Genomic DNA, 26,257 nt, shown 5'->3' with positions numbered 1-26,257 from the left:
ATGTGATTTTTGACACTATAGTGATAGTGACCTGTCCAATCAACAAAGAAAAGCATACCTTGGAGGTAAAATATGGGTCTAGGGGCCTGAGTAATATTTCAATGTGACTTTTTCAGAGATATTAACAGTTTATGAGCTAAATATGACTATGATACTAGATTTAACATGGAAATGGACTTAAAAAAAGAAGAACATCCAACATCCAATCAAAATCGGATTCCTTGTATCAAACAAAGTAGAGAAAATACATTATACAACAATTTAAGACTAAAGAAAGCTGAGATATAACCTTTTCTCTTTTCGGCGGGGGATAACTGCCACTAGGGGGGCCACCCCAACTTGTATCCACGGATTTTTGAAAACCTTAGGCCTATACCTAACACCCTGCCAAAAATCAAAAACGTATCCAGAAGTGCCAGAAGTTCATGAATTGCATCCTAGCTAAAAGGACTTTGACTGTGCTAGCTACTTCAGGAAGTTAAAAATTGACTGCTGATGTCATGGTTCTTAGTGCTCAGTTTTGGTAAGAGTTTGTGTAACAATTGTGTAACAGTTTTGTGTAAGAATCTCTTCTTCTGAATACACATGAACAAGATCACATGACACAGGCAAATGATAATAGGCTCATTCAACTTCATGCAGTGCTGCACAGATGTGGCAGAACATGAAGCATGCTGGACTTGTGCTCAATGCAAACATGAGGGTAACCGGCTGAAGTCTAAATCTTGGTTCCATTGGCTACATTGGCTTATTTAAATTTAGTAGGATGTCCAGTCCACATTGGGAGTGTTTTCGTTGTCAAACGTCGGGTGGATGGCTCAACAAGGGTGTGTTGGGCAAAACATAATTTAAAACAATGAGAATGATATCTGTCATTCCCTTTAACAGCAAGCAGCGCAAACAGTGCATCGGTATTTTGATACCAAAATACCGTATTTTGTCAGCAGCGCATTTGAAGGAATCTGCTTGCATGCGAGACCATATGGAACAGGTATTCCACTAAACTATGCTTTACTAAAACCTAGCAGAGTATAGCCTACAGTGCACGCACGGCCTATTATTTGAAATCATTGGCAAAGTGAAACTAACTTCACCATGGTGTCATAGTCAAAGACAAAATAGTTATACACAAACCATAGCCTGAAAAAAGCAACTTACCCCAATAATGTTCGCATGACTGAATAAAAAACCTAAGGACATTTATCCAGAGGAGTTGTTTACATCCTGTGGTAGTGTGTCTTCAGCTGTGCTTCATATGTGCTTTTCATGAGTAATTGATCTTTTGTTTTTGTTTTTCTATTAAGGTCTTTCTCTGTGACAAGTCTGTCTCTTTTTTTATTGTGTGACGTTTCGAGTTTGTGGTGTCAGATGTCTGAGGAAGAGCCACTAAGCTTAAAACGTCACACAATTAAAAAAATAGATTATGAATGGGAACTATATGGTGTGTGGATCTCTTCCTCTTGTGATCCTTTCACTGGATCCCATCCAACTTTGCCTTCTTCTGTCTCTGTGACACTTCTTTGAAATGTATCCCCTATATGCCAAACCTTCAAGCTGCAGTTTTTGTAAGGGTATTACCTTGACCTAGAATGTCAAGGCCAGCAACCAAAAACAAAGTGCCCTGCTGAGAAAAAACAGCTAAACCAGCTTATGCTGGTAGTTTTAGCTGGTCTTTGCTTTGGTTTTCTTCCAGCTCTTGCTGGTTTTTGCTGGTGTAGCTGGTTGGACCACCAGCTGAATATGCTGGCGTGACCATCTGAGAAAACTGGTCATGCTGGTGTGACCAGCCTCTCAAGCTTGACATTGTTGGTGTAAAATGGTCATGCCTGTTTGCTAGAATGACCAACATAAGCAGGCCAGGTAGTGTAGACCAGCAACACCAGCTAAAATGACCAATAAAAATGACCAGCTTGAGTTGGTACGACAAGCAAAACCAGCTGAATTACCATTGTAAAATGGGTAAACCAGCTGAAGGTATGCAGCTATGTTTTCGCAAGTTTTGCTGATCTAGTTCAACCATCGTAGGGTGGTCAAACAAGCTAACAAGCTGGACAACCAGCAAACCACCTTAAGCTGGTCAGGCTGTTTTTTTCAGCAGGGTTATTCTGCCCTACAAAGCCAAAGTGCAGTAACTGCATTTTTTGTGAAATTCACTTTTTTACACCCATATAAAATGCCATATCCTCCGTTCAATCTATCAAAATCTCATTAATCTACTGAAACATTTCCTGAAGATATAGGGTTTTCATTTTACAGAATACAGTGTGAAAGACAAACAACAATGCTGTTTTTCTCAGTTTGGAATTTTCGTAGATACTGCACTTTTTTGCAGTATTAATGACTGATGTAAACCTGTAGTGGATTCAATGCTGCTCTTTAAAGTACATCATTTCTAGTCTGAAAATGCTCCTCAACATCAATTGAACTCACTCAGCTTTCTTGCGTTTCAATTCAAGCAACAGGTTTGTCTGCCTTTACGTGTGGTTTCCTCCTCACGTCTCTTGGTCTGCATATAGGTGTGTTTTCAGTCATCAGAGCAACCCAGGAAGTTAACACTTAGCAACAAGTACACCTCCAGCTTTATGTAAGATCGTCATCATTACGATCGCCCTTCTAGTATCACCATTGCCTGCGGAACGGTGCTGTTACAGGTAGGCCTGCTTGCTAGTTGTATTATTATTTTGTGTTATGTATGCTACCTTGAAATTATTCCTATGAACATCTTTGATACTAGCAGCAGCCAATATATCTGAATCAGAAGAGCTGTCAAATATGCTTAGGTTGTTACTTAAGAAGTGCTGACTGGTCATGATCATAAAATGACACAGGTGGAGGAACGAAGAGAGCTGCCTCAACCAATAAAACAAGTAGGCAGCCCATTTCTAGAGCAGGCCCACTTTAATCAAAGGTATAACTTTAGAATCAGAATCATGCTTTAATAAACACAGGGAATTTGGATCATGTCCTAATGTATATGTTTGATCACTCACTTCCTGTTTCATTAAACTCTCACCTCCATGTCTCTATGTGTAGCTCATGTGTACTTTGCTCAGTGTGCTGCGTGTGCACCTTTAAAACGGGGGAAGACGGCACAGGGATAAAAACCAAACACACAAAGTCAAGGAAATGGCAACCAAGTAAGTTTTACTTCAACTGTTTATTTCAAAGGTAATAGTATAAGGCACTGCCAATGTAAGATAGACGTTGGGGAAAAAAATAGTTCAGTCCAGCAAGTGCAAAAAACTTGACACTCAACACTCAATCTGACATTTGAAATCAGACTTCAGTTGGAAAAACAAACAGCAAGAAGAGTTGTTTTAACCAGTAAGCTATGTGACATATGAAAACTCAGCCATTACTTACAGTACAAATTAATCTCAGATTATCTCAGAATAATGTCTGAATGATGGTGAAATGCACAAAGGAACAAGGTAGAAAAAAGTATATGGTAATAGTGCAGAATACAAATAAATTCAACAAAATATAAAAATAAAATTCCAACAACAATGACAAACTAAGACAACATAACAAGTGCAAAAACATTCAAAATTGCAATACAATTTTGTCCTTACAACTTTTAGATGACTGAATATCAGATCCTGCCACAAAACTATGCTATGTGTGTGTGAATGATTTATAAAGCATCAAGCCAGTTTGGGCAGGTGGGGAAATGTGAGATGGTTGAATTCGAGCAGTAGGCAGCTATTAGTGATATTTTTTCTTTATTTCATTGCATTATGGAAATCATTACTGATCTACAATACAATTGTGGAGGAAAGTACACAAAGTAGCTGGGTAAATTTCAAACAGAAAGGCCTGGTATCAACATTAATATTCAGTAAGAAAACAGTTTTTGTGTGGACCTATTGATGCTGCTGTTTCCAGGGTATCAGTTTAGGGAAAATATGAACATGTTAGCATATGACTGTCTGGACAAAGTAACTGCACTGTACTATAACAGCCTGTGAGTAGTATACTGTAACTGATAGTTTCTTAATGTTTGAAGAAAGCTGATTCATCCTTAAAACAATGCAGGCAGCCTATTCTACCAGGCCCACTACCAACCTATTGGTATGTTGCCTTAAAGGTGTAACCAAATGTATTGAGGTCAGAATAATGATTTAATGTCCAAGTATGTTTACACACAGGGAATTTGGATCATGTCCTAATAGTATACGTTTGATCACTCATGTGATCTGTTTCATTATACCCTCACCTTCACATCTCTATGTGTAACTCAAGTCTATTTTGATTAAAGCCAGTGTGTGCATCTTCAGAACTAGGAATAAAAAAACAAGCACATACAAAGTTGAGGAATGCCAATCGAATAAGCTTTACCTCAACTTCTGATTTCAGTGATAATAGCATAAGGCACTGCAAATGTAAGCTACATGTTGAAAAAAAATAATTTATATATATATAAAGCAAGTGCAAAAACTTAAAACGTCAAAGAAGACACCCTGAGCATTATTCCATTATCTGTTGACACACAAACCTGAAGAGTATCCTACTGAATGTAACAATATTATCAGAGCTCAGTGATTTCCTAACACTCAAACTAACATTTGACCTTGACTCATGCAGGCCACTGTGCGTTATGAATGATTCCAGGGACACCAGACCAGCCCACGGTAAGAAAACAATGTTCTTATTAGTGCTGCCGCGATTAGTCGACTTAGTCGACCTAATCGACCATGACAATTAGTCGACGGCAATTTTTTTAGTCAAAGAGTCGTTTTACTATTGACCGCCTATTTATTTTTGGTCTCACACGGCTGTAATGTTATATTAACCATATGTTATTAACTCTTGAAAAGTGCAATGACTGTCTTTGGATGTTAAACAGGCTACTAGGACTTTGGCATGTTTTAAACCCCACTATGCACGCAAGTGTTAACGCCAGCAGCAAAGCTGCGTGCCTGCCTGCTTTCAGCGCAATTAATTATTAGGCAGAGCTAAGTGGGGGGAGCTAAGCTAGTAGGTTATGCTAGTCCAGACTCTGACTAATATAGTAGCCTATTGTGGAAATTGAAATAAGTGAAGTGAAGTGTCTCACGTTGACAACGCAACGGCGTGTCATTACTGTAATTCATTCATACAAAAAAACGTTAAACCGAACATGCCGCCGCCCGTGATATCAACAATCAAAGTGCGCGTCATTTCCTATGGTCAATAAGCCACGACGCATATTTTTTTAGCGTTCAAGCCAACTGATAAAGTGAAGTAACCTATGTGGTAAGACGCGCAAAGTGCCTGTAGCCTACTTGTTTTGAACATGCTGATGTTAGGCTCATTTGCAAAGTCCTCAACTCCTGTCGCCTTTCAAAGTCCAGCGTTTCTCAAACTATGGGCCGCGCGGACCAGCACCGGCCGTAACGTGGACATTGCTGGTCCGGAGCCGCGGAGTGAAATTATTCCCGGGGCTTCGTCTGATAATTTGCTGCGCAATTGATCGATCAAGGAACCGCGGACCGACAGAAAAAGAAAACAAACTTTTCTGCAATCAGTATGAATTACTTGCTAATTTGGTGTCATCAAACATAGAGGCATACAATTAAATGGTGGTATGAGCTTTCATTCAATGCGCGAGAGAAACTGAAACCACTTGATAACGTTGGTAGCAAATCTCCAATTCAACCTATTGGAAAGCTATTTAATTATGAAACTACATTTAATAGAACATAATAATATAATACATAATGTTTTTGAACAGTTTACTTACAGTAATACAGCTTCTAACAAAAGTAGGGTGATATATATTTTACGTTTTCCCTTTAGTTGAGTTCACAACAAAATAACAAACACTTGATTAAAAAAAAAAATAGTCGTTTAGATTAGTCGACTAATCGAAAAATTATTCGAAAGATTAGTCGTTAGAAAATTAGTCGTTAGTGGCAGCACTAGTTCTTATGACTTAACTTTCTCTTTACTTAACTCTTAACTCAAACTCAGTAATTAAGGCTTAACTATACCTGAGGCACAGAGTAATCTCTGATAATTTCAGAAATTGAATGATCCTGAGTGATGGTGAAATGTACGTACATGCAGAGGGACACAGAGGGACAAGGTATAAATAAAAGTATTAATGCCAATGGCACAACAATCTCAGTAAAGAAAATAATATTCCAACAATGGTACAAGCAAAGCAAGTGCCAAAACATATTCAAATTTACAATATCAATTACTCAATCAAACTCCCTTTAAAAGTACAAATATATGATCCTGCAAACAAAAACTATGTGAATGAATCGGGGGGCATAAAACCAGTTTGGGCAGTTGAGGAAATGTAAGATGGTTCTATTTGAGCAGTAGGCAGCTATTAGTAGTGATATGCTAACATTTTTCATTGGATCATTATTGATGTACCGGTACACTCATGTTAAGGAAAGTTAGTGCACTAGACAGATAAAACTTCACACAGACAGGACCGTCATCAACATTAAAATCAATAAGAAAATAGTTTTCTGTGGACCTATCTTGATGCTGCTGTTTCCAACCCTAGGGTTTTTCTCGGTCTCTGGTATCGGTTTCTCTGCTAAGGAAAAATAAAACGTTAGTATATCACTGTTTATGGACAAAATAACTACACTGTAGTATAATGTAACTGATTGTTTCGTTGGGTTCCTACACATTTTCCATTACAAAATCCCATACTTTTTCCATGGTCAAATTTTCACTCTGCAGTAGATTTTACCGACTATGTTTGACATCAGAATACAAAAAAAAACTTGGGGTCCACTTTTAAATTTCAGGCAAAGAGCAAAGTCTAACACCTAACCAAAGCTGATTTTCTGATGAGGCAAATCTAATTGCCCATTTAATACTATGGGGAAGATTTTAAGCACCAGTGGATTATCCTGATGCACCCACACATCACACAAAATAAATATGTTTTAAATTGTGTTATATGTGCTATGTTGAAGACGATTCCCCCCAAGAGCTGCACACATTTTGCCATTTGGGGTCTGTAACCAACCAGGCTTTATATTGAGTATTCATTTATAGCACTCAGGAAACTTGCATTTGCCAATTGTTGGGGAATATTTGTAGAGGAAGATTTGTGTTGGAAAGTGTATTCATGACAACTTTTTTCTTCTTCTTTTTTAGTTTTCTGTAAGTAAAGTGTGTATAGTTCATTTTTTGACTGCAATAATATGGTTGACAGATAATACAGTGTCAAAAACGTTTTACAAAATTTAAGCAGAATAAAGGCTAAACAAATAACATTCTTGTACAAACAACCGTCTACTAGCGCTTTAACGGATACCAGGTCTATGCAAACATGCATGTTCACATGTATCTGCACACAATGACAGGGCATTTTCCTACACTACAGCCTAGATTCAACACAGACACAAGCACACTGCTGCATGTCTTGCCTTACTTCCTTTAAAGTCAACAACACTCTGGTCTCATGGGTGAACAGGTTGGCAATTTTATATTTTAGAAAGCAAATTAGGTAAAGTAATCTGGAAAATATTTTTCCATAAACTCTTTTCTTTTTTACAAACTTTTCCAGACCTGGAAAATACTCAAATCAAATCCTATACTTTTCCATAATATGTAGAAACCCTGTTAATGTTTAATCTGAATGAACACATAAAAAAACAAATGTGTGTGCATGTGTGTGTGCATGTATGTGTGTGTGTGTACGTGTGTGTGTGTGTGTGTGTGTGTGTGTGTGTGTGTGTGTGTGTGTTCGTGTGTGTGTGTGTGTGTGTGTGCAGCCAAATCTGTGTTGACAGGGTTACTGAAGTCTTGTATGAGAGAAAGACTATTTTTTTGCAGTATTTTGCGAGAAAACACACGACTCACATCCGAAAATAGGATTAAAAACAAACCTTTGATAGTGAGCATTACATGTTGACGTTGAAGATTTGCTGTTGTAACACGAGGAAGAGTGCATGTGTATCTCCCACTGTCTCTCTCACTCAGCTTTGTCAACTTCACAGAGAAGTTGCCATTGTGGGTATCTAAGAGATTTGTCCTGTTTTCGAACTGTTTGTCTTGTTTGTCAAACTCACATTCCCCATCAACAACCACAATAACCTTAGACCTAATATCTTTAAAATGCCAACTAAATATGATGTCCTTTTTGTCGGATAATGTAACATTGGCATCTGGGCCGCTGTGTGAACATGGCAGAACAACGTCACCTCCCACATATCCCACCACAGGCACTTCCAAGGTGACTGCAAATAGCAAGAACAGACAGAAGTCAGCATTTCACCACTGAACAGACACATAAAACAATGCAAAAGGGTAGATTCCCATTAGCTATGATTTTGATTTTATGATTTCAGCTATGAATTTGTTCAGGCCTACTCACCTGGCTCAAACAGGAGAAATAGGATACCTATTAAAGGGAGTCTGTTAAACAGAAGAAAAAAAAAAACGTCAATGTCAAATTGGTCACATTGTAAAGCACGCTAAAAATGTGGTTGTAAGTAAAAGATCACAGAGACCAACTTAGTTCTACTTTCACTTCTACAAAACTTGGTGCACCTCCAGCCATGAGGCCACCCTTTCCAGCAGTCATAACGTGACATGCTGCACACATAGCTGACCTACTGCTAAGAGAGATGGGCCTACACCTGTGCTTATACAATCTGCGATAATGGATCATAACAACTCAGATTGCACCTAGCTAGCATAATTTATCACTGGCTTGCTCATACTCAGATAGCAACAGTAGACTTTTGTAATCAGATTGCTATGTAAATCAGTAGTTCTCAGTGGTGTGCTGTGAGGTGTGCCGTGGAATTTTGCTTTGACCTTTGGTGTTCTTTAGCCCATGGCCGCCGTCGTCAGTATTGCCACAGCAATACTACATTTCAATGTAGTATTGAAATTGCCTGGCAATACTCGTTTTCATACATCACATTACCTAAGATTACACTCAGTAGGCTAAATATCATACACTGCTGCTACACTACCTCTTACAAAATAGGCCTACTTCCAATGTTCCTCTAGCTCTTGTGAAGTATGAACTTCTACAACACTGCCTACAGAGCACGATTGTCAGCAGTCAGTAACAGTATAATGTGACTTAATGGCCTGTGTGATTGGAATTGCTTGATTTTGATTACATTATGAGTAGGCCTATTATAGGTTACTATATGGTAGGCTATACACGTGTTACATAAAGGCAATCACAAAGAAAACAGGTAGGCTTCCTGCATGACCCACTCCGAATTAATTGTCTTCGATATAATAAATACAACACTTGGCAAGAAATGGGCTTGGCAAGAAATTTGGCAATAGCAGCTAATACTTTCACTCAAGTGATGGCACCCCTGCTTTAGCCACAAAAAGGTTGAGAACCTCTACTGTAAATTAGCACTTCAGAAATACCACACTTCCGCATATGATGTATAGTTTAATGATCCACCATTTAGGCTACAGAATTAGTATAGTTATATCATGTAATTATGCACAAACTGAAAGAATTGACTTTCCCCTTGGGGATCAATAAAGTATCTATCTAACGTTAGGCTAAACAAACATGGGACCAGATAAGTCACCAGCTTACGTCATATTAGCCAAATGTACTCAAGCATGCTACATTACGAATAGGCTAATATTACAGTAATAGGCCTATGTAAGGCACTTTGACACATTCGACTTCAGTCTATTTATATGGGGGAAATAACGCAAACATAACAAGATACAAGAACGACGATAGCAGGCTAGCAAATAGCAATAGTGCTAGTTAGCTATAAGTTCATTTTCATTACTTCCGCAAACAGGGAGGTTACAGGACTGGCTCATTAAACTATTCCCATTGGCTCTAAATTTAGTAGTTGTAAAATTGTTCAAAAACATGATTTAGGCAACCCTACCTTATATCCATACGCATTATCTAAGAAAATGTGGGGTGAATAATAAAAGTGCGTGACTATTCGTAAGCAGGCCTCTTCCGCCAAGTGACGTAGAATCATGAAGTGCTTGCGGATGCTACAGGTCTAGAGCCCGTCATTTTAACATACTCTGCTACCGCTCTCCAAAAGCATTAAACTAGTCTTGACCCCAAAACACAAAGGGTAGGCCTATAAGAAAATGTTCAAATATTTGAACATTTTAAAATGATGGCTCCATAGGGTACAGACCTACACGTCGGCCACATATTCAAGGTTTCAGGTTAATTACAAACCAAAATGTGTGTGTGCCTGTGTTAGGATAGGTGAAGTCACATGGTAGGGAAAGCACTGACTGGTGCCTTCATGTAGCCTACCCTGGAAATATATACTGTAGGCCTGATGGTGAATTCATGGCACCTGGGAATGACAAGGTTTCAGGTCCCTAACAACCGTCGTTAAGGACGAACTCGGAGGACAAGCAAACCCAGAGCCGTATAGCAATACATTGAGAGAAAGACGCAAGGAGCTTGAAAATTGTTAACTTTTGGCAGAGAAAAGCAGACGGAAATTCCCCTGTGTGGTACAGGAGACATTTCATTTTTTTGTGATGTGTCCATTCAAAGCTAAAAATGTTTAAAACGCCAATAAAGTAGGCAGGCCGATCGATCCATTGGAGAGGTGTTTCAGAAGGCTGGGCCTTATCAAAAATCCTTGCATATGATTGGATAAGCCACTTGTCCGTCATCTATTCATGTGCTACTTCAACCACTGACTGACATTGTGGGCAGCCGTGGCTCACTGGTTAGCACTCTGGACTTGTAACCGGAGGGTTGCCGGTTCGAGCCCCGACCAGTGGGCCGCGGCTGAAGTGCCCTTGAGCAAGGCACCTAACCCCTCACTGCTCCCCAAGCGCTGCCGTTGAAGCAGGCAGCTCACTGCGCCGGGATTAGTGTGTGCTTCACCTCACTGTGTGTTCACTGTGTGCTGTTTGTGTTTCACTAATTCACCGATTGGGTTAAATGCAGAGACCAAATTTCCCTCACGGGATAAAAAAAGTATATATACTTATACTAATACATTGAAGCCAACCTGTGAAGCTGAGAACAGTCTCACCTAGTGTTCATGGGCTCGGAAAAAACTTTTTCCCAGTGAAAGCATCATCATTCCACCTCATTCACGTCACGTAATGTGTGAGTCAGAGGTCGGAAACTGGGTCTAGATTTTGCTAACAGAGTTGCCCAAGTAGGGACTCATCATCACTTTTGTCGTCACGTTGTAGTTCGTTTGTAGTCCATGTGGCCTTTCATGTCCAACAGTTTTAATGTGAACTTAGGAATTTGCCGTTTTTGTCACTTGAAAGCTGCATATCTTTCTTTCACAAGCATCTTACACTATATTTTAAGCAAATACAGTTGTTTATTTAGGATTAGTGAGTGTATGTTTTCACCTTTGTTGTGGCATCCGTGTTTGTCACACATTCCGATGGCTAAGCACATGAATATTACATGATTTTGTGCTTCTTTGTCAATCGGACCTTCGTCAAAATGAAACGCCATTGTGACAAGTGTAAAAATAGCATCCTGGTTGAACATGAACCTAACCTGAACAAAACCTACGCCCTACCAGGTTAAGTTCAGAGCCTATGTTACCATAGTTACTTACATAGCCTGATCATATTTAAGCGTTCTGGAACTGAAATCCCAGGTTTACCGCTAACTCTGGGTTAACATACCCAGTTAAGCCAGTAAACCTGCTTTCTGGAATAGCCCCCTGGGTAACTCTGTTAGCAAAATCTAGCCCCAGTTTCCAGGGCTAGAAACTGACGTGAATGATGCAGAATGATGATGTTTTCACTGGGAAAAAGGTTTTATCGTCGAAGTCCGGAATCATTCAGAGTAAACATCGGTCTAGTGTTCCAATTGCGTGCAGTGAGATTTTCAAATGCATGCTTGGTGCCACCCCTCGAGTTGGGCCATTACATTGTTCGTGGCCAGACCCTTAATCTTTCTAGATTACCAGGGTCTGGATTTTCCAGGCTAGCGTTCATGCGCATGGGAAAGAGATTTTTCCCAATGAAAACATCATCGTTCACAGGAAACTGGGGCATGATTTTGCTAACAGAGTTGCTCAGTTGCAGCCTGGTTAGCACGCAGACCTTCTCGTAATTGAGAGTGGATCTGGAAAAGGTTCATTCACTTACGAATTCCAGCAGGGACATAACTAGCAGTGAAATCCCTGCTGAAAAAATGTCGACCAGTAACACCAGCTAAAATGACCAGCTTGAGGTGGTGCGACAAGCAAAACCTGCTGATTTGCCATCGTAAGCTTGGTAAGCCAGCTGAAGGTATGTTTTCGCAAGAGTTTTGCTGGTCTAGCAGGTCAACCATCATAGGGTGGTCAAGTTGGTTAACAAGCTGGTCAACCAGAAAACCACCTTTTATCGTCACGTTGTAGTTCATAGACCTCTGAAGTTCGGCAACAAAAAGGAACCAAAGAAGCCATTGTTGCCCTTAAGGAGATCTGGGTGTTAATTGAAGCTTTATGCATTATGCACTACAAAGTTGCATTGCAAGTTAGCTTTGGGGTAGCAAAACTCAAAGTGTGCCATATTAATGTAACGAAGATCACAGTATCCACTAAAAGGCAGAGGACAAAGTGTGTAGAGCAAAACGTCTGCATTTCCAATTCTTTCTTCCCCGTGAGTGTTTAACTGATGCAATATAGCATATAGGAAAAATTTCAAGATACGAGATGGTAGCTTTTTTTGTAGGCAAACTTCAAAGGTCTATTTGTGGTCCATGCCGGTGTGTGTCGAGGTGGCGGCGGGTCCGAGGGCCGTGAGCAGTGGACGATTTACTACCTCTGTTACACTGGCAGTCAGAAAAACAACATAATCAAAGCAAAGATAATTAATGCGTAGCAAGATGGGTCATCCTAGTTAATGTCTATGAGGCCAAAGTGGAGGTCAGTCAGAGACGGGCTCTGGTTCAGTCCCCGCCTGCACAGGGGCGTGTCACTGAGGTATGACTGACGTTTGAATGCCTCGGTTCCACGCCAGACAGAAACAAACTTGGTGTACACCTTCATTAATGTTGATTTTCTCCCGACTGGAGGGTCATACTGTCACAACATTCTCCTGAAATGGGGAGGAGGATTTGGAGATCATGATACCGTGTCCGAAATGTGCATCCATTGCTCAGAAAAATAAGGCTTTGACAAATTCTGGGAAATTCTAGGATTCTGCCATAGACCTCAATGTTAAAAAGGGAGCCCGATCACTGTATAAATGGGGGATAGTGGCCCCCCCTCGTGCGGGGCATGTACTACTGCTACCCTATTTGCATACATTTTCGGGGACAGGAAATGGCCTCTCAGGAAGTATCTTCGTAATCAACCATCTTTGATATCACCCTTTGATCAAAGATGGTTGATTTGTATATTCCGTGGCATTTGGATTACAGTACATGGATTTATGTTTGGATTTTACACCACCAATGATAAAATAAAACTCGAACTCTAAGACACTTGAGCTAGTCCAGCTTAAGTCAGGAGCAACAGGCAGGAAGTGCCAGCACTGGGTATGTTGACCGCTCTCTGAGGCTCCTGCCAAGCTGACACACACACACGTATTCACAGTAGGACCTACTTGCAGTCTGCACCACACATAGGGCTTGCGTGTAGGAAGCAGTTAGGTTCACCGTTCACCTGCGTTTGTGTTTGATGTTGCATTGTGGAAGGTTGTTGTAATAACCCCGAGACAATGAAGAGCTGGTTTTGGCTTTCCCGCCAACATGCCTGTGTGTGTGCACATGTTGTTTTTGAATTGTTTGTTTTGGTCAGACACACCTTAGCCACTAATGAAGCAGTTCAACACTCTGTTATGGGTTTTACAGGTCAAGGGTGAAGGAATCACCATCTCTTCCAAATAAACATGCTTCCTATTGCTGACGGTGAACAGTACTTGCACACGCACATGCACACGTACAGGCCTACTGTTTGGTTGAGCTTTGATGTGGGTGTGCTATACAAAAAGGCTACATTTGGCTGCTTATAGAATGTCATCATCTCAAAGCTGTAAGGTAAGCACACTCTCGTTCATTAATAGTTTATCAGTGACCCAATGTGTTTATTTTCTCTCATTTAAAAATATGTTCCTTGTTCTTTCTGTTAAATACTTTTTATAATGAACCCAATCTGCCCTTCACATTAATTATGTAATCTTCTCTGAAAGAGCAACCTGTGTGAAAGTTATTGCAGTTTTATCTCTTATCTATGTAGGGTTGTGAGTAATGTGTCAGAAGACAAATCAGGAGACCAGTGAACCAAAGCTGCCCTTGCCTTGTTGCATTTGTCCATGCTCGACAACGAGTCTGACTAGGTGAGCGACCTGAGACGGTTTGTCTTCCAATATGAAATGATTTTGGTTATATTGCCAATTGACATGAATACAGTACAAAAGCCACTGCATTACAAAAAGGGATGTGAACACAGCATATCCATCTGAAGTCATTTACAGATGAAGGATAAGAGTGAAAAGTTCTACATCTATGCTGATTCATCAGGCTCGGCATAGACTTGGAAAAGAAAGCAAACAAAAGAAAGCTATTCAGAACGCTCGTGCAAACAGCGTGTTCAACGCAACACTGTTTGCATTAAACACGCTTTGCAATGTTCTGTCCATCTTGAACTCAAGCTCAAGTCTGCAGAAAACAGGCCATGTATTCCAAGTAGGTGGTGGTTTAGTGGCAAGCCTTGGTAAGATAACCTGATAGTTGTAAACCTTATAATAGAATAGCCCAGGGGCTTCAATCTCGAAACTAAACAAAGCCAAGGGGCTCTTCTATTAGGTTTACCACTTCCTCTGGGTTAACTTACCCAGATATGTCACTTAACCACCTACTTGGAATACACCCCAGGTGTGTTTAGGGGACAGATTCCCCTGTCAGGACAGATTGCCAAGTGTGACGGCCCAGCTCTACCGTGCTGCGTCTGCCTCTTCCTCCCTTGCTGGCCATATTGTTTGTGGCTTGTTCTTGTCTGTCCCTCTCTTGGCCTGCAGGAGGAGCTGTGGAGGTTCTACTTAAGTGGCTAATTGGAGGGTGGATAAAACCAGTGTTCTCCAGTTGGCTGTCTCTCTTGCACGGCACTTGTGAACACACACTCGGCAGGGCTGGCTGCAGCTCTGCTACTTTACTTTATTGCATTACACATCCACATGCTGACCTACACGACAGTTTGCTTTGCCTTACATATACTGACTGTAAATATCTCACTTAATAAATATACTTTTGTTTAAAATATACTTTGGTGTGGTCTCCCCTTCATGTCATGCTCACTCCCGAGCCAAGTGGTTACGACACCAAGCAAATTATGTGTGGTTTCCTCTTCAGTTGCAACGGTAGAGATTTGCATGAATACTAGAAGGCCACTAGAGGGAGCTAGAAGGCAATGGAGAAAAACTTTGCATGGCTCATGATGTTCAGCATGAACTTTAACACTGAGATAGTAATAGATTGCGTGCACAAAAGGCTCTCTGTGTGCTTGTTTGTTGTGTGTTTGATCCTGCCTCAATTGTTAATGTAATTAGAGCCTACACGGACCCGGTTGGGTGTTGCACTAGGGAATCAGCACGTTACGATAAAAAGATTTATGCGTATGTTAAAATTGTTATTGGACAAACACGATATTCAGTGTCGGAGTGAGGATGTCTGTAGCAGAATATAAAAGAAGATGCAGGTACATGGTACACGCTCCACCAGAATATAAAAGAAGATGCCGGTACACGGTACACGCTCCACCAGAAACAAATGAGAGTACAGGAAGAGCCTGTTGTGCATGTAGTCTATTGAATAAAAGTTACAGAAATGGAACGTGTGTTTGTCTCTATCTGGTACTATTTCTTGATTTTATTCACAGAGAAATAAAAAGATGACTCCAATCTCTTAATACATTCACAAAAAATTTATTCAAAATCAAAAAAAGCAAAATGAAAATAAACAATATTTCTGGTTTTTTTCTGGATAGATCTCTGTTATGTAACATACAAGAAAGAGCTCAATCAACAAGCCAGAATTAAAGGTCTGCAAAAGGAATAATGAACAAAAATATTTATATATATAGCCTTAGTACAAACTCGAACAGAACTATCCACTTACTGCAGCAGATGAGGAAAAACAGCTGAGAGCGAATCTAATATAATTATACATCAGCCTGTAATATATTATGTACATTTATGGAATACATTTCTATATAAAGTGCAGGGGTTAATCCACTTGAAAACCAAAAAAATGCATATCCATATCTCTACACATTTTTAAAATCAGAATCATCAGTATAACTTGAATGGTCATGTTTTTTTTTTTTGGGGGGGGGGGCTGTATCCCAGATGAACAGATATGTCAGAGGAACAGAGTAAATGAAGTCAACGTGACAGATGTACACTTCCAATGTAGCCATGGAGACGCACTTGATCCTGTACAATCAAAGGTCAGCCAAAGGTTGAAGGTCATATGCCCAGCTCAGAGGAGAGAAACTTTCTCAGTTCAGCCCATATCTCCACAAGACTGACTCGACTATTTCTATACTGAATTCTTTAGAAAAGATTCACAATACCATTTTCTGTCCATTACATCTGAGAATATTTCTTAGATCAGATTTTTCTGTTTTGTAGCCTACATGGAAATACAAAAAGGTAAAAAATAAATCGGCACCTTGAAATGGTCTTAACATTTTTGTACGTCTTTGATGTAGGCTTGACAAAAAAAAAAGGATAACAGCATCCCAGCACAGTGAAAGTGTAGTGTGTATGAATGTACATGTAGCATCTATTTACAGTGATGTCAGGAAACCCACACGCTTCTACAAGAGAAAAGCTACTCTGTTCTGACAGGAGCAGTCAAAACCTGCACACATGCTCCCTCTAGTGGAGGTGAGTGGGAAAAGCTGCACAAGCTTTCTTCTCATAATAGGCAGGCCTATATGTTCACAACAACTGTGACTGTTTGCAGACATACGTACACATGTACATCACTTGGAAACTATACACCACACCACCATCATCATCATCATCATCATCATCAATACAAACCACTGATGAATACAAAAAGCAGTTTTACGCTAAATAAATTACACGGGATCATCAATGCAGGGACAACTGAGGAGCAGGAGGAAGGATGCAGTGGGAATGCAGGGGCAACTGAGGAGCAGGAGGAAGGATGCAGTGGGAATGCAGGGGCAAGGGAAGAGGAGGGAAAGAGAAAATAAAAACCCACAGAGTTTCCTTCATATCTCTTTGTAAGTAGAAATGAAAAACGGATAAACATCTGCGAGGAAAATCACCTCAGCTGGACAGGAATTTGTGTTTTCATCCTCTTCCAGGACAGAAATAAAGTCCACCCATATTCTTTATGTACAGTATAAAAACAGCTTCCTGTCGCAGGGCTGTGTGAGTAGATGGCGTGAGGCGTCAAACGTCTTCCACATCAGCAAAAAGGAACGCCGCTAATGAGGGGAGATGGAGCGCCAAACGTCTTCCACATCAGTAAAAAGGAACAGTAACCACTAACGAGGGGAGATGGGGCTGACTTACAGAGGGAGACAAAAGCCGAAAAGCTTCTCGTGAGTCCATCACAAACGTGTTAAAATCCAGGTGAGTTTACGTCTCTGATGCAGACTCAAGCGAGTTTGAGTGGAGGGTAATGGTTGAGTGGAGGGTAATGGTGGTGCCACATAATTGAGTTCTATTCTCTTCCCTCGGTGTTCATGGACATTCTCCTGGCTTCCTGCAGCTATCCTGCCGACCTGCTCAAATCATTTCAGAAGCGATCTGGATCTGTTAGCCAGTCCTGCCGACCTGCTAAAAATGTTTCAGAACCAATCTGGATCTGTTGCAGAGTCAAGGATTAGGCTAACCTAAAATATATACAGAACAATTAAACATTTTGCTTTTCATTAAATTGTTTCTTCATTTATTTTTAAAAAGTGCTATATTATGATTTAGACATCCAAATATCCAAATGGATAATAAAGTAACTTCCAGATACTTCCCAGAAGTGAAACTTACTGCGCTAACTGAGACCCTACACAAGCATCAATTCCACACCAATTGCTAACCAATCAAAACTCGTTCCAATGAAAGACAGTATTTCAGCCAATCACTGCACAGTGCGGGACTGCTGAATCGGTCCTCCTTCCCTCACTTTCAACTGATTTGTATCCCCAAGAGATCTTCCAATCTGACCAATGAGCCGAGAGACCTGTCTGATGATGAAGTTTGATTGGTCCATCTGAGATCCTGGAGCTCAGCGGCGACGCCCATCTCTCCTTTCCCAGACACTCATACTACTTTTTTAAAAAGTCCGCCCAGACGCTCATACGAGCCTCTGCAGACACAGCAATGCAGGTGTCCACTTCATACATAAACATACACACAAATGTCATGATGTAGAGCCAAGCTACACCAAAACAGCATGACAGAGTCTGAGTTGTTCTCTCTATATGTGTGTGTGTGTGTGTGTGTCTGCGTGTCTAGAAGAACACACTCGGGAGGATGGTCTAGAAGAACACACTCGGGAGGATGGTCTAGAAGAACACACTCGGGAGGATGGTCTAGAAGAACACACTTGGGAGGATGGTCTTTGAAGTGGAGCGGACTACTCTACATGGTGATCGTCTCATTCTAGCAGAAAAGGGCGGGGGGGGGGGGGAGGAGAGGTGTGCAGGTGGTCACCTGGGCCACAGGTGAGCATACCAAGCGCTGCCCCCTCCCTCCCGTCTACCAGGTGGGCATCATGTCGGGGAACCAGACGCGGCCCAGGTGCTTGGACACCTCCCAGTGGATATCGTCCAGTTCGTACTTGTGGTCGGGCACCAGCACCTCCTCCATGATGGACAGCTGCGAGAGGCGGCGGCCGCACATCTTCACGAACTCCACGAAGGCGCTGCAGGACACCTCGCACTCGCCCAGCCCGATGGCCGTCAGGTTCTTGCAGCGGTCGGCGATGCGGATGAGCTCCTCGTCCAGCGGGCGGAGGCCGTTGGCGCACACCACCAGCTCCACCAGACGCGGGCAGTGCAGCCCGACGCGGCCCAGCACGTCCTTGCTGACCGAGCGGCCGAAGTACAGGTGCGTGACCGGGATCTCGTCGCGGAAGAAGGGCCCGAACTCGTCCTCGTACAGGAAGAAGTACATGACGAGGTTGAACTTGGGCGAGTGGCGCACCATGGCGTCCCAGCTGCTCTTCTTGATGGTGTGGAACTGCTGGCCTGGGTTCTCGCTGACCACGTCGATGCGCAGGTGCTCCAGGTGGACGTGCTTCTCGGACGAGAGCGCCAGCAGCAGCTCGTCGCTCAGCAGGTGGTAGTTCAGGGCCAGTTCCCGCAGGCCGTGGCACTGGTCCGCTACACACAGGATACCTGGACGCACAGGAAAAAGCAGATTTCGGAGAATTTGGTTATCAAAACCTGGGGGGCAGGGGATGGGAGATGGTCATCAAAACCAGGGGGGCGGGATTTGAAGGATTAGCGGCAGCCAGTTAGCATTCTAGCAGACCGCCACCATCTTTAAAAATGGCGGCCGACATCAGGATCATGTGATGAGGACATGAGCATCAGTCAGTACCAGCTCTCACTAGTCCAGCGTTCTAATAACCTCCACTCCCACAACCAGGGTTCAGCATAACCAATGGCCTGCTGGCCCGGGGCAAATTAAAGAGCATGTCGGGCAAGATGGATGGCTGTCACTGGCCCGCAGCTTACCTCTGATGCTAACTGGAGGCTACTAACATAAAGAGCTTTCTACAGTAATAATTGTAATAAATTAACAGTTTTGTGTAAAAGTGACTTTTCTGGGCCTGTAAGTTTATACAAGGGGCCAGGACAAATCTGATTTGCCATCTACATTATGTTGGATCTTGCATCTCAGACACGTGTGGACAGTTGCTAACCAACTACACTCCCACAAATGGCTTCAGGATTTGTTTTATCTCAGTATATGTTTGTTTTTTTATTTCATTTAATTCAGTTACAAATGCTCTTTTTTTTTATTAGTGTATCATTTCACAGTTTTTAGTTGCCACTGAAAAACTGAATTGGTGGATGTGTGAAACACGTTTAAAAAAAAAAAATAAAAAAAAAAAAATAAAGGGATGTTGAATCTGACCTGCGGGGGACACGTGTGGGCAGCTGCTCATCTTCAGCAGCTTCAGCGTGTCGCTGTTGTTGGCCACCAGCACCTTCAGAGACGGGTCGTCCACTGGCGTGTCGTCGATCTTCAGGGAGGACAGGGACTTGGAGTTGACGAAGACCACAGTGAGTGCTGAGATGAAGTGAGACTGGTGGAGAGAGAGAGAGAAATATTTTGCTAGTCATGCAGTTCTTCTATATTCAGGCTATTAATCCCAGAAATGGAGCACCGTGACCACAAAAATTATAAAAACAGATTGAAAACCCATTAGAAACTGACACACTCTTATAAGTTAAACTGCACCAGGGTAGGCAGGACACTCCTACAAGTTAAACAGCATGAGGGTAGGCAGGGCCATTTCTGGAAAAATAAATGAATGCAGTGTTTCCCACAGAATTGGATTCAATGTGTGGCGGTAGCTGACTTGGACAACGGAGGGGGGGGGGGTATTAAGATCGTCTTGTTGGTAGTGTATAGGTCTGAATGAGTGCTTGTCACTTTAAGACGTTCGTGAGGGAACACTTGCAATTATGATTGTAACACAGTTAAAAGGCTGCTGATGTGTGGATGATGCAATTCATAACGTTTTCTACATAGTTCAAATAAATTTAATTAAACATAGAATATTAATGTGTGGCGGCCGGTTTTGATTTAATGGCGCCCCGCCACAGATTAGTCAATGTACGGGAAACACTGGAATGAAAGAAGAAAAAAAGTTTGGTGCAGTGACTCTGGACGGCAACACAAAGCACAATTCAGAACTGGTCTTGGCCACCTGACAACACTAAAAACCAAATGACTTCCACTCAAGTCAGACAAGGCGAGTGGCACTCCCTGCATGTGTCTGCATGCTTGAGGAAGTGCTGTGGTGACAGTGGGACGAGGTGGCGTGGCGTGGTGTGGTGTGGCGGGGCGGGGCAGGGAGTGGCCGTACCTTAGGCAGCTCCATGAAACTGGGCCTGGCCGTGGAGATGAGGCCCAGGGTCTTCAGGGAGCAGTTCACCAGCTGAGAGAGGATGTCACAGGCTGCCTCCGCAGACTCCGTGCTGCTGTCCACCTACATCACACACACACACACACATGCACACACACACACGCACACACAAAAATACAATTTAGATTCTAGATTTCTTATGCATTTCACCACTCCTCCTTACCATGACCCTGGTATTGCAACCCGTTTACCATAAGACTCCAAGTAAACAATAGGAAGAATGTACTATACTGACGTACTGTACATTCCAAGTGATTGTATATTCCTCGTTTAACCAGCCGGAGGGCTTTCACTAGTTCATTCTTAGTATGTGTTGCGTGAATATCATTTTTGGTGTGTCAGTTTGACTAGATGGAAAGATATGCATTCATAACAGCGAGGCTGCTAATCGCACCTCCAATCCTCCCTTTCAGCCTCACCCAGTGGGGTTGCTTTACAGACAGACACAGACCCAGACATACACACACACACACACACACACACACACACACACACACACACACACACACACACACACACACACACACACACACACACACACACACACACACACTAATCATACCTCCAATCCTCCCTTACTGCCTCACCCACTGGGGTTCTTTTACAGACACAGCCAGACAGAGACACACACACAAACACACACACACACAAACACACACACTCCTCACCTTGAAGCTGACGAACTGCAGGTGGTTGGAGTGCCTCTTGATAATCTGCTTGATGAGATCTGGGTGCGTGGCCTTGAGGTAGGAGCTGGCTGGCTGGTTGAGCTCGAACTCAAAGCAGCGCCACAGCTCCGGCATGTGGAAGGTCTGGTTCCAGCTGCGGCACACCTGCGACGCAAAGGCCCTGTCCAGCAGCGGCAGGTACTGGAAGATCTGGAGCAGGATCTCCTGGGGCAGGAGGCCCCAGTTGGGGGTGCTCTCATCCTGCTCTGGGTCAAGCTCCTGGTGTTGGTCCTGCTTCGGTTGGGTGTCTTTGTCCAAGTCGCGTCCACGCAGCCTCTTGCGTTGCTCTAAGGGGCCGGGGTTCGCACCGCCGCCGCCACCACCGCCGCCATCACCTCCTCCTCCTTCTCCTCCTCCTCCTTCCTGCTCTTCATCACATCGTTGTGTCCTTTTCATTCTAAAAAGCACAAAGTAAAGTTCTGGAAGAATGGAATTAAATTATAGTCTTAATATAATGTAATATGACACTGAATAACTGAATAAATAAACATGGCATATTACAGCAGTGCACAAAGTGCTAGATGATAAAAGTATAGTGAAAGTTTATGCATACCGATAAGACAACATAAGGTATGCATGACCACTTAAAAGTACTAAAACTACAAAAGTACTTAAATCCATTAAAACAATGGATTTAAACAAAGTGCTAGATTTTTTTAAGTATATTTAAAGCTTATGCATATTACTCATTAAAAGAAAATATTGCCTTTAAGAATGTATGGCCACTTAACACTTACATTTCAATAGCCTCACTGTGAGAAGCTATTTTAATTCCTGCGGTGAATGTAAAATGGTCTAGTCAGGTTCATTTCATGCTATGTTAAGAGCCATGTAATGTTAAGATGGCTATGTTAACTAAATATGACAAACAGTATAAGCAAATTATAAGACTACGGCAATAATTGACGAACAATAACTTGTGACAAGGTGTTGTAAAGCTACAATTTTGTTTACGCCCTCACACACACCTCCTTAAGTGTCTGTGTTAGATTCTGGTCATGTAACATTAGCAAAAAAAATGTTTAACCCTCCTGTGTTCGCGGTCAAATGTGACCAATTGACAATTATTTTCTCTCAAAAATATTGTTAACTTATTCTCACTACCATGAGGCTCCTTGACTTTGTTAACACAGGGCATCTGTACACACAAAAATGTTTTTTTGAGTGTTTTATTTAACTTTAGAACACCCATGTGTGTTTCTGGTCAAAAATGACCGGCCATTAGAAATGAATGGGTGAGAAAATGGTCAATGTATAAAATTGAGTCCAGGCACATACTTATTGATCAGATTGACTGTATATGTGCTTCTGTACATTAGAACGCACAAACACACCCTCACTCCCCATCTAGCCCCCACTGGAATCTTTTCCCAATAGAATCTTCCCCTTTCTGACTTGCATGAGCTCAGGTCAGTGAGGCCTGCAGGCCATAAATAGCAAAAGGAAGTACAAAACTGGTTATATCCAATAGAACACAAGTTCATGCAAAGCTCTATCACAACATTAGATGATAATATGTGTGTTACTATGGATTTATAACAAGTTATAATGCGGCGGTCATTTTTGACGGGAACACAAAACTAGTAAACATAAAACGAACACAACAGGAGGGTTAACATGGAGGCGGCATATTCACAGATTAGTCAATACTATTATGTTTCTGATATGTACATTATTACCGTGTTTTCATGTGGTTTGTTTACACTGACATCTAGCTTTGATAACTCAAGTTAGGCTACATTCGGATCCTGCGTCCACACATATTTTAATTGCTGTCCAATCTGTCTCGCCTGCGCCAAGTTAGCTGTTTTAAGTAGCTAGCCAACGAGCTAGCAACTCAGCCGCAAAATTGAACTCACTAGGTCCCATAGAAGAAATGCGTAATACCTTGATCAACTGAATATTGTGTTAAATCGTTCGTTCATTGTGTTACTGTTACTTCAATGAGCATGCTAATATAACTGACTAGACAGATTGAGAGTTGCGACTCCACACCCCTCTTCCCCTCCTACCTGGTTTGTTTAGCTTGCAGTTGCAGTGAAAAAGGCGATCACTTTTTACATCAACCAGGCCCTGCACAGTAATACCACATCAGAGATGGCCAACCGATCACAATCATTTGCTCTTAGCCGATATGTGGCGAACGGAAAGTTTGGCGAATCCAAACCGTTTCTTATAATAAAAATCTATTTGCGTATTTTGCCGTCAGTCTTGTGACCTATTTAGTTTTCTGCTTCACGCAGCTTCGGGCTCCAAGCTCGCTGAAAATGGCGTTGTGTTGTGTTGTGTTTCGAGAAAGTAGGGCATTGTGGGTAATAGCGTTTAGTGCACTTCACTCTCTAGCCTGTGGGGGGACACTAGCCTATCAGTTCAAATCATACAGACCACTATTGAGTTAGTTCAGCATAACAAATAATCTTTCATCCAAATCAACCCCCATGCACCCCCTATGATAATATATTTGATCGACCTCTATCATTTAAGGGAATTATATCAGCCATACAGTACAGGCCAAAAGTTTGGACACCTTCTCATTCAATGCGTTTCTTTTATTTTCATGACTATTTACATTGTGTGATTCATCAAAACTATTAATGAACACATGTGGAATTATGTACTTAACAAAAAAGTGTGAAATAACTGAATATTATATGTCTTATATTCTAGTTTCTTCTATTTTTTTTACCATATTCAGCAAGCCATAACTTGACAAATATTCCTCTGTGGGCCAAATAACTTTGCATTCATTCATAGTTTTGATGCCTTCAGTGAGAATCTACAGTCATGAAAATAAAGAAAACGCATTGAAATGAGAAGGTGTGTTCAAACTTTTGGCCTGTACTGTAGCAAACGGATGGCACTCTGACATTCTACCCTGATAAAAAATCTCAGTGGGAAGGGGAGCTGGAGGAGCCTATCCCCGAAGCATCTTGGGAGGCCGCCTCAAGCAGAGTACATAACTCATCAATTTGTGCAAGGCATGGACTATTACAATTTAATATTGTTCATTGCATACATTGGATTAAACTTAGATTATCCAAAAGGTTCTCAGATATAGATCCATATGTGATCGATGTAAATAGATAGATAGATAGATAGATAGATAGATAGATAGATAGATAGATAGATAGATAGATAAATAGATAGATAGATACTTTATTGATCCCCCTTTATTGATCCCCACCCGGCATCACATACCCACATGTTCTGGTCTTGCTCAAAGCTGGACTACTACTGGACTTCTATCTTTAACACTATGTCTGGCTTCCTGGGACAATCAATCTCACGCTCTGTAACTGGGTTATTTGGTATTACACCTGAGTCAAGTAATCTAACTAAGGCACAATTTGACAGTGTTGCTTTTCTCACTGTCGTCGATAGAAGGCTGATTTTTGATAAAATGAAAAGACAGCAAACCAACATTTACACTGGATCAAAGATGTACTTTATTTTCTTTAACTTGAAAGAATTAGATACTCTTTGAAAGGATCAGCAACACATGGGGACCTTTCTTAGACTATGTAAGGAAACAAATCACATTGTCTGACTCCCAGTAGAATGAGCAAAGACCAATTTTGTTCCGCCTAGCTCCACTCATCTGGCGAGAGTCAGGTTAAATTATGATTATCAGAACACATGGAAGCGGTTAAGTGTTGCTCAGCAATATTGCTCAAAAAGTTGCCTCATGTATCATCATATTTTACACAAGAAGATTTCTTTGATTGTAGGAAGGTGTTTGTCTGACAGGTTATTGTCTGACAGTGATATAGGTAGGTGTAGGTGCTTTTTTAAAATCTTTTTTATCTGATAGTGTATCCCCTATTCCTTGGAAAGTACTAGTGTAGCCTATACATCATGTTTCTATTTCCGGAATGTGTAATGACAATTTATTGGCCATTTTCATGTTTTTCAAGAAATGTCTGCTTACTCTGAAAAGTAAACGCCTTTGAGATCTGGAAGATTAATAACTCTTCTAAAACCGGGCGTCTTTCTCCTCCATCAGCAAAAGGCTAATAGGCCAACCAAAGGTCTCGGCATGTCAGCATCATGGGCCAACCAAAGATCTCAGCCCATGTCTGCATCATGGTCTTTGAATTTGTTTTTGCAGCTGTGGCTAAGACACCGCGTGTGGATGCACAGAAGTGACAGACCGAAAAAGGAGAAAGTGAGAGAGCAACCGATAACTGCTGAAGTCTGTAAAATGCACATCATTCTGACTCGGAAAATGCCTGCTCAGCTTTTGGGAATGCACAGTGGTCATGTGTCATAGCATTAGAGCTCAACACCTGTCTCTTGCAGTGAACAAGCTGAGTGTGTGTGTGTGTGTGTGTGTATGTGTGTGTGTGTGTGTGTTTGTGTGTGTGTGTGTGTGTGTGTGTGTGCGTGTGTGTGTGCGCGCGTGTGTGTACTGTGTTTCTCTGTGTAGTAGAGTGCATGTTGTTTAAGGAGACACGCAAAGAAGGTGAGAATTGTAAATAAAATATAATTATTA

General features: G+C 41.6%; 1 protein-coding gene and 1 long non-coding RNA gene across 5 annotated transcripts; one reads left to right on the top strand and one right to left on the bottom strand.

Annotated features, from left to right (window-relative positions):
- Positions 1–203: 203 nt before the first annotated feature.
- On the top strand, positions 204–15,162 carry LOC143142241 (uncharacterized). Of its 3 annotated transcripts, none has more exons than XR_012990912.1 (5): positions 204–2,651; positions 3,034–3,137; positions 4,585–4,631; positions 13,754–13,939; positions 14,118–15,162. It is a non-coding gene; the product is annotated as an uncharacterized LOC143142241 (long non-coding RNA). The 3 variants fall into 3 exon arrangements; XR_012990910.1 differs by having other exon boundaries at positions 211–2,651; positions 14,139–15,162; XR_012990911.1 differs by lacking the exon at positions 204–2,651 and adding an exon at positions 2,667–2,908 and having other exon boundaries at positions 14,139–15,162.
- A 644-nt stretch (positions 15,163–15,806) lies between these two features.
- LOC143142240 (F-box/LRR-repeat protein 3-like) lies at positions 15,807–24,032 on the bottom strand. Of its 2 annotated transcripts, none has more exons than XM_076303017.1 (5): positions 23,778–24,032; positions 21,706–22,184; positions 20,978–21,100; positions 20,020–20,191; positions 15,807–19,274 (listed from the first exon to the last, which is right to left on the bottom strand). In XM_076303017.1, exons 2-5 carry the CDS (start codon positions 22,159–22,161, stop codon positions 18,634–18,636), a joined length of 1,392 nt encoding a protein of 463 aa, XP_076159132.1. In that variant the 5' UTR covers positions 22,162–22,184; positions 23,778–24,032; the 3' UTR covers positions 15,807–18,633. The 2 variants fall into 2 exon arrangements, with proteins under 2 accessions (XP_076159132.1, XP_076159134.1); XM_076303019.1 differs by having other exon boundaries at positions 21,706–22,162.
- Positions 24,033–26,257: the final 2,225 nt, after the last annotated feature.

The sequence above is a fragment of the Alosa pseudoharengus genome, unplaced genomic scaffold (genome assembly GCF_046254945.1).
Source record: "Alosa pseudoharengus isolate Yale_2024_CS ecotype anadromous, Long Island Sound unplaced genomic scaffold, YU_APseudo_1.1 YU_APseudo_1.1_scf_24, whole genome shotgun sequence".
Classification (NCBI taxonomy): domain Eukaryota; kingdom Metazoa; phylum Chordata; class Actinopteri; order Clupeiformes; family Clupeidae; genus Alosa; species Alosa pseudoharengus.
The sequence above is the reverse complement of the archived record's forward strand: the minus strand, read 5'-3'. Positions and strand labels throughout refer to the sequence as shown.

What these genes read in the sequence shown, in the direction of transcription:
- LOC143142240 (XM_076303017.1), bottom strand. Translation starts at nt 22,161, where the DNA reads ATGAAAAGGACACAACGATGTGATGAAGAGCAGGAAGGAGGAGGAGGA. An exon ending in TGCAGTTCGTCAGCTTCAAG is followed by an intron (nt 21,101 to 21,705) that starts GTGAGGAGTGTG and finishes TGTGTGATGTAG; the next exon opens with GTGGACAGCAGCACGGAGTC. An exon ending in GTTTCATGGAGCTGCCTAAG is followed by an intron (nt 20,192 to 20,977) that starts GTACGGCCACTC and finishes TCTCTCCACCAG; the next exon opens with TCTCACTTCATCTCAGCACT.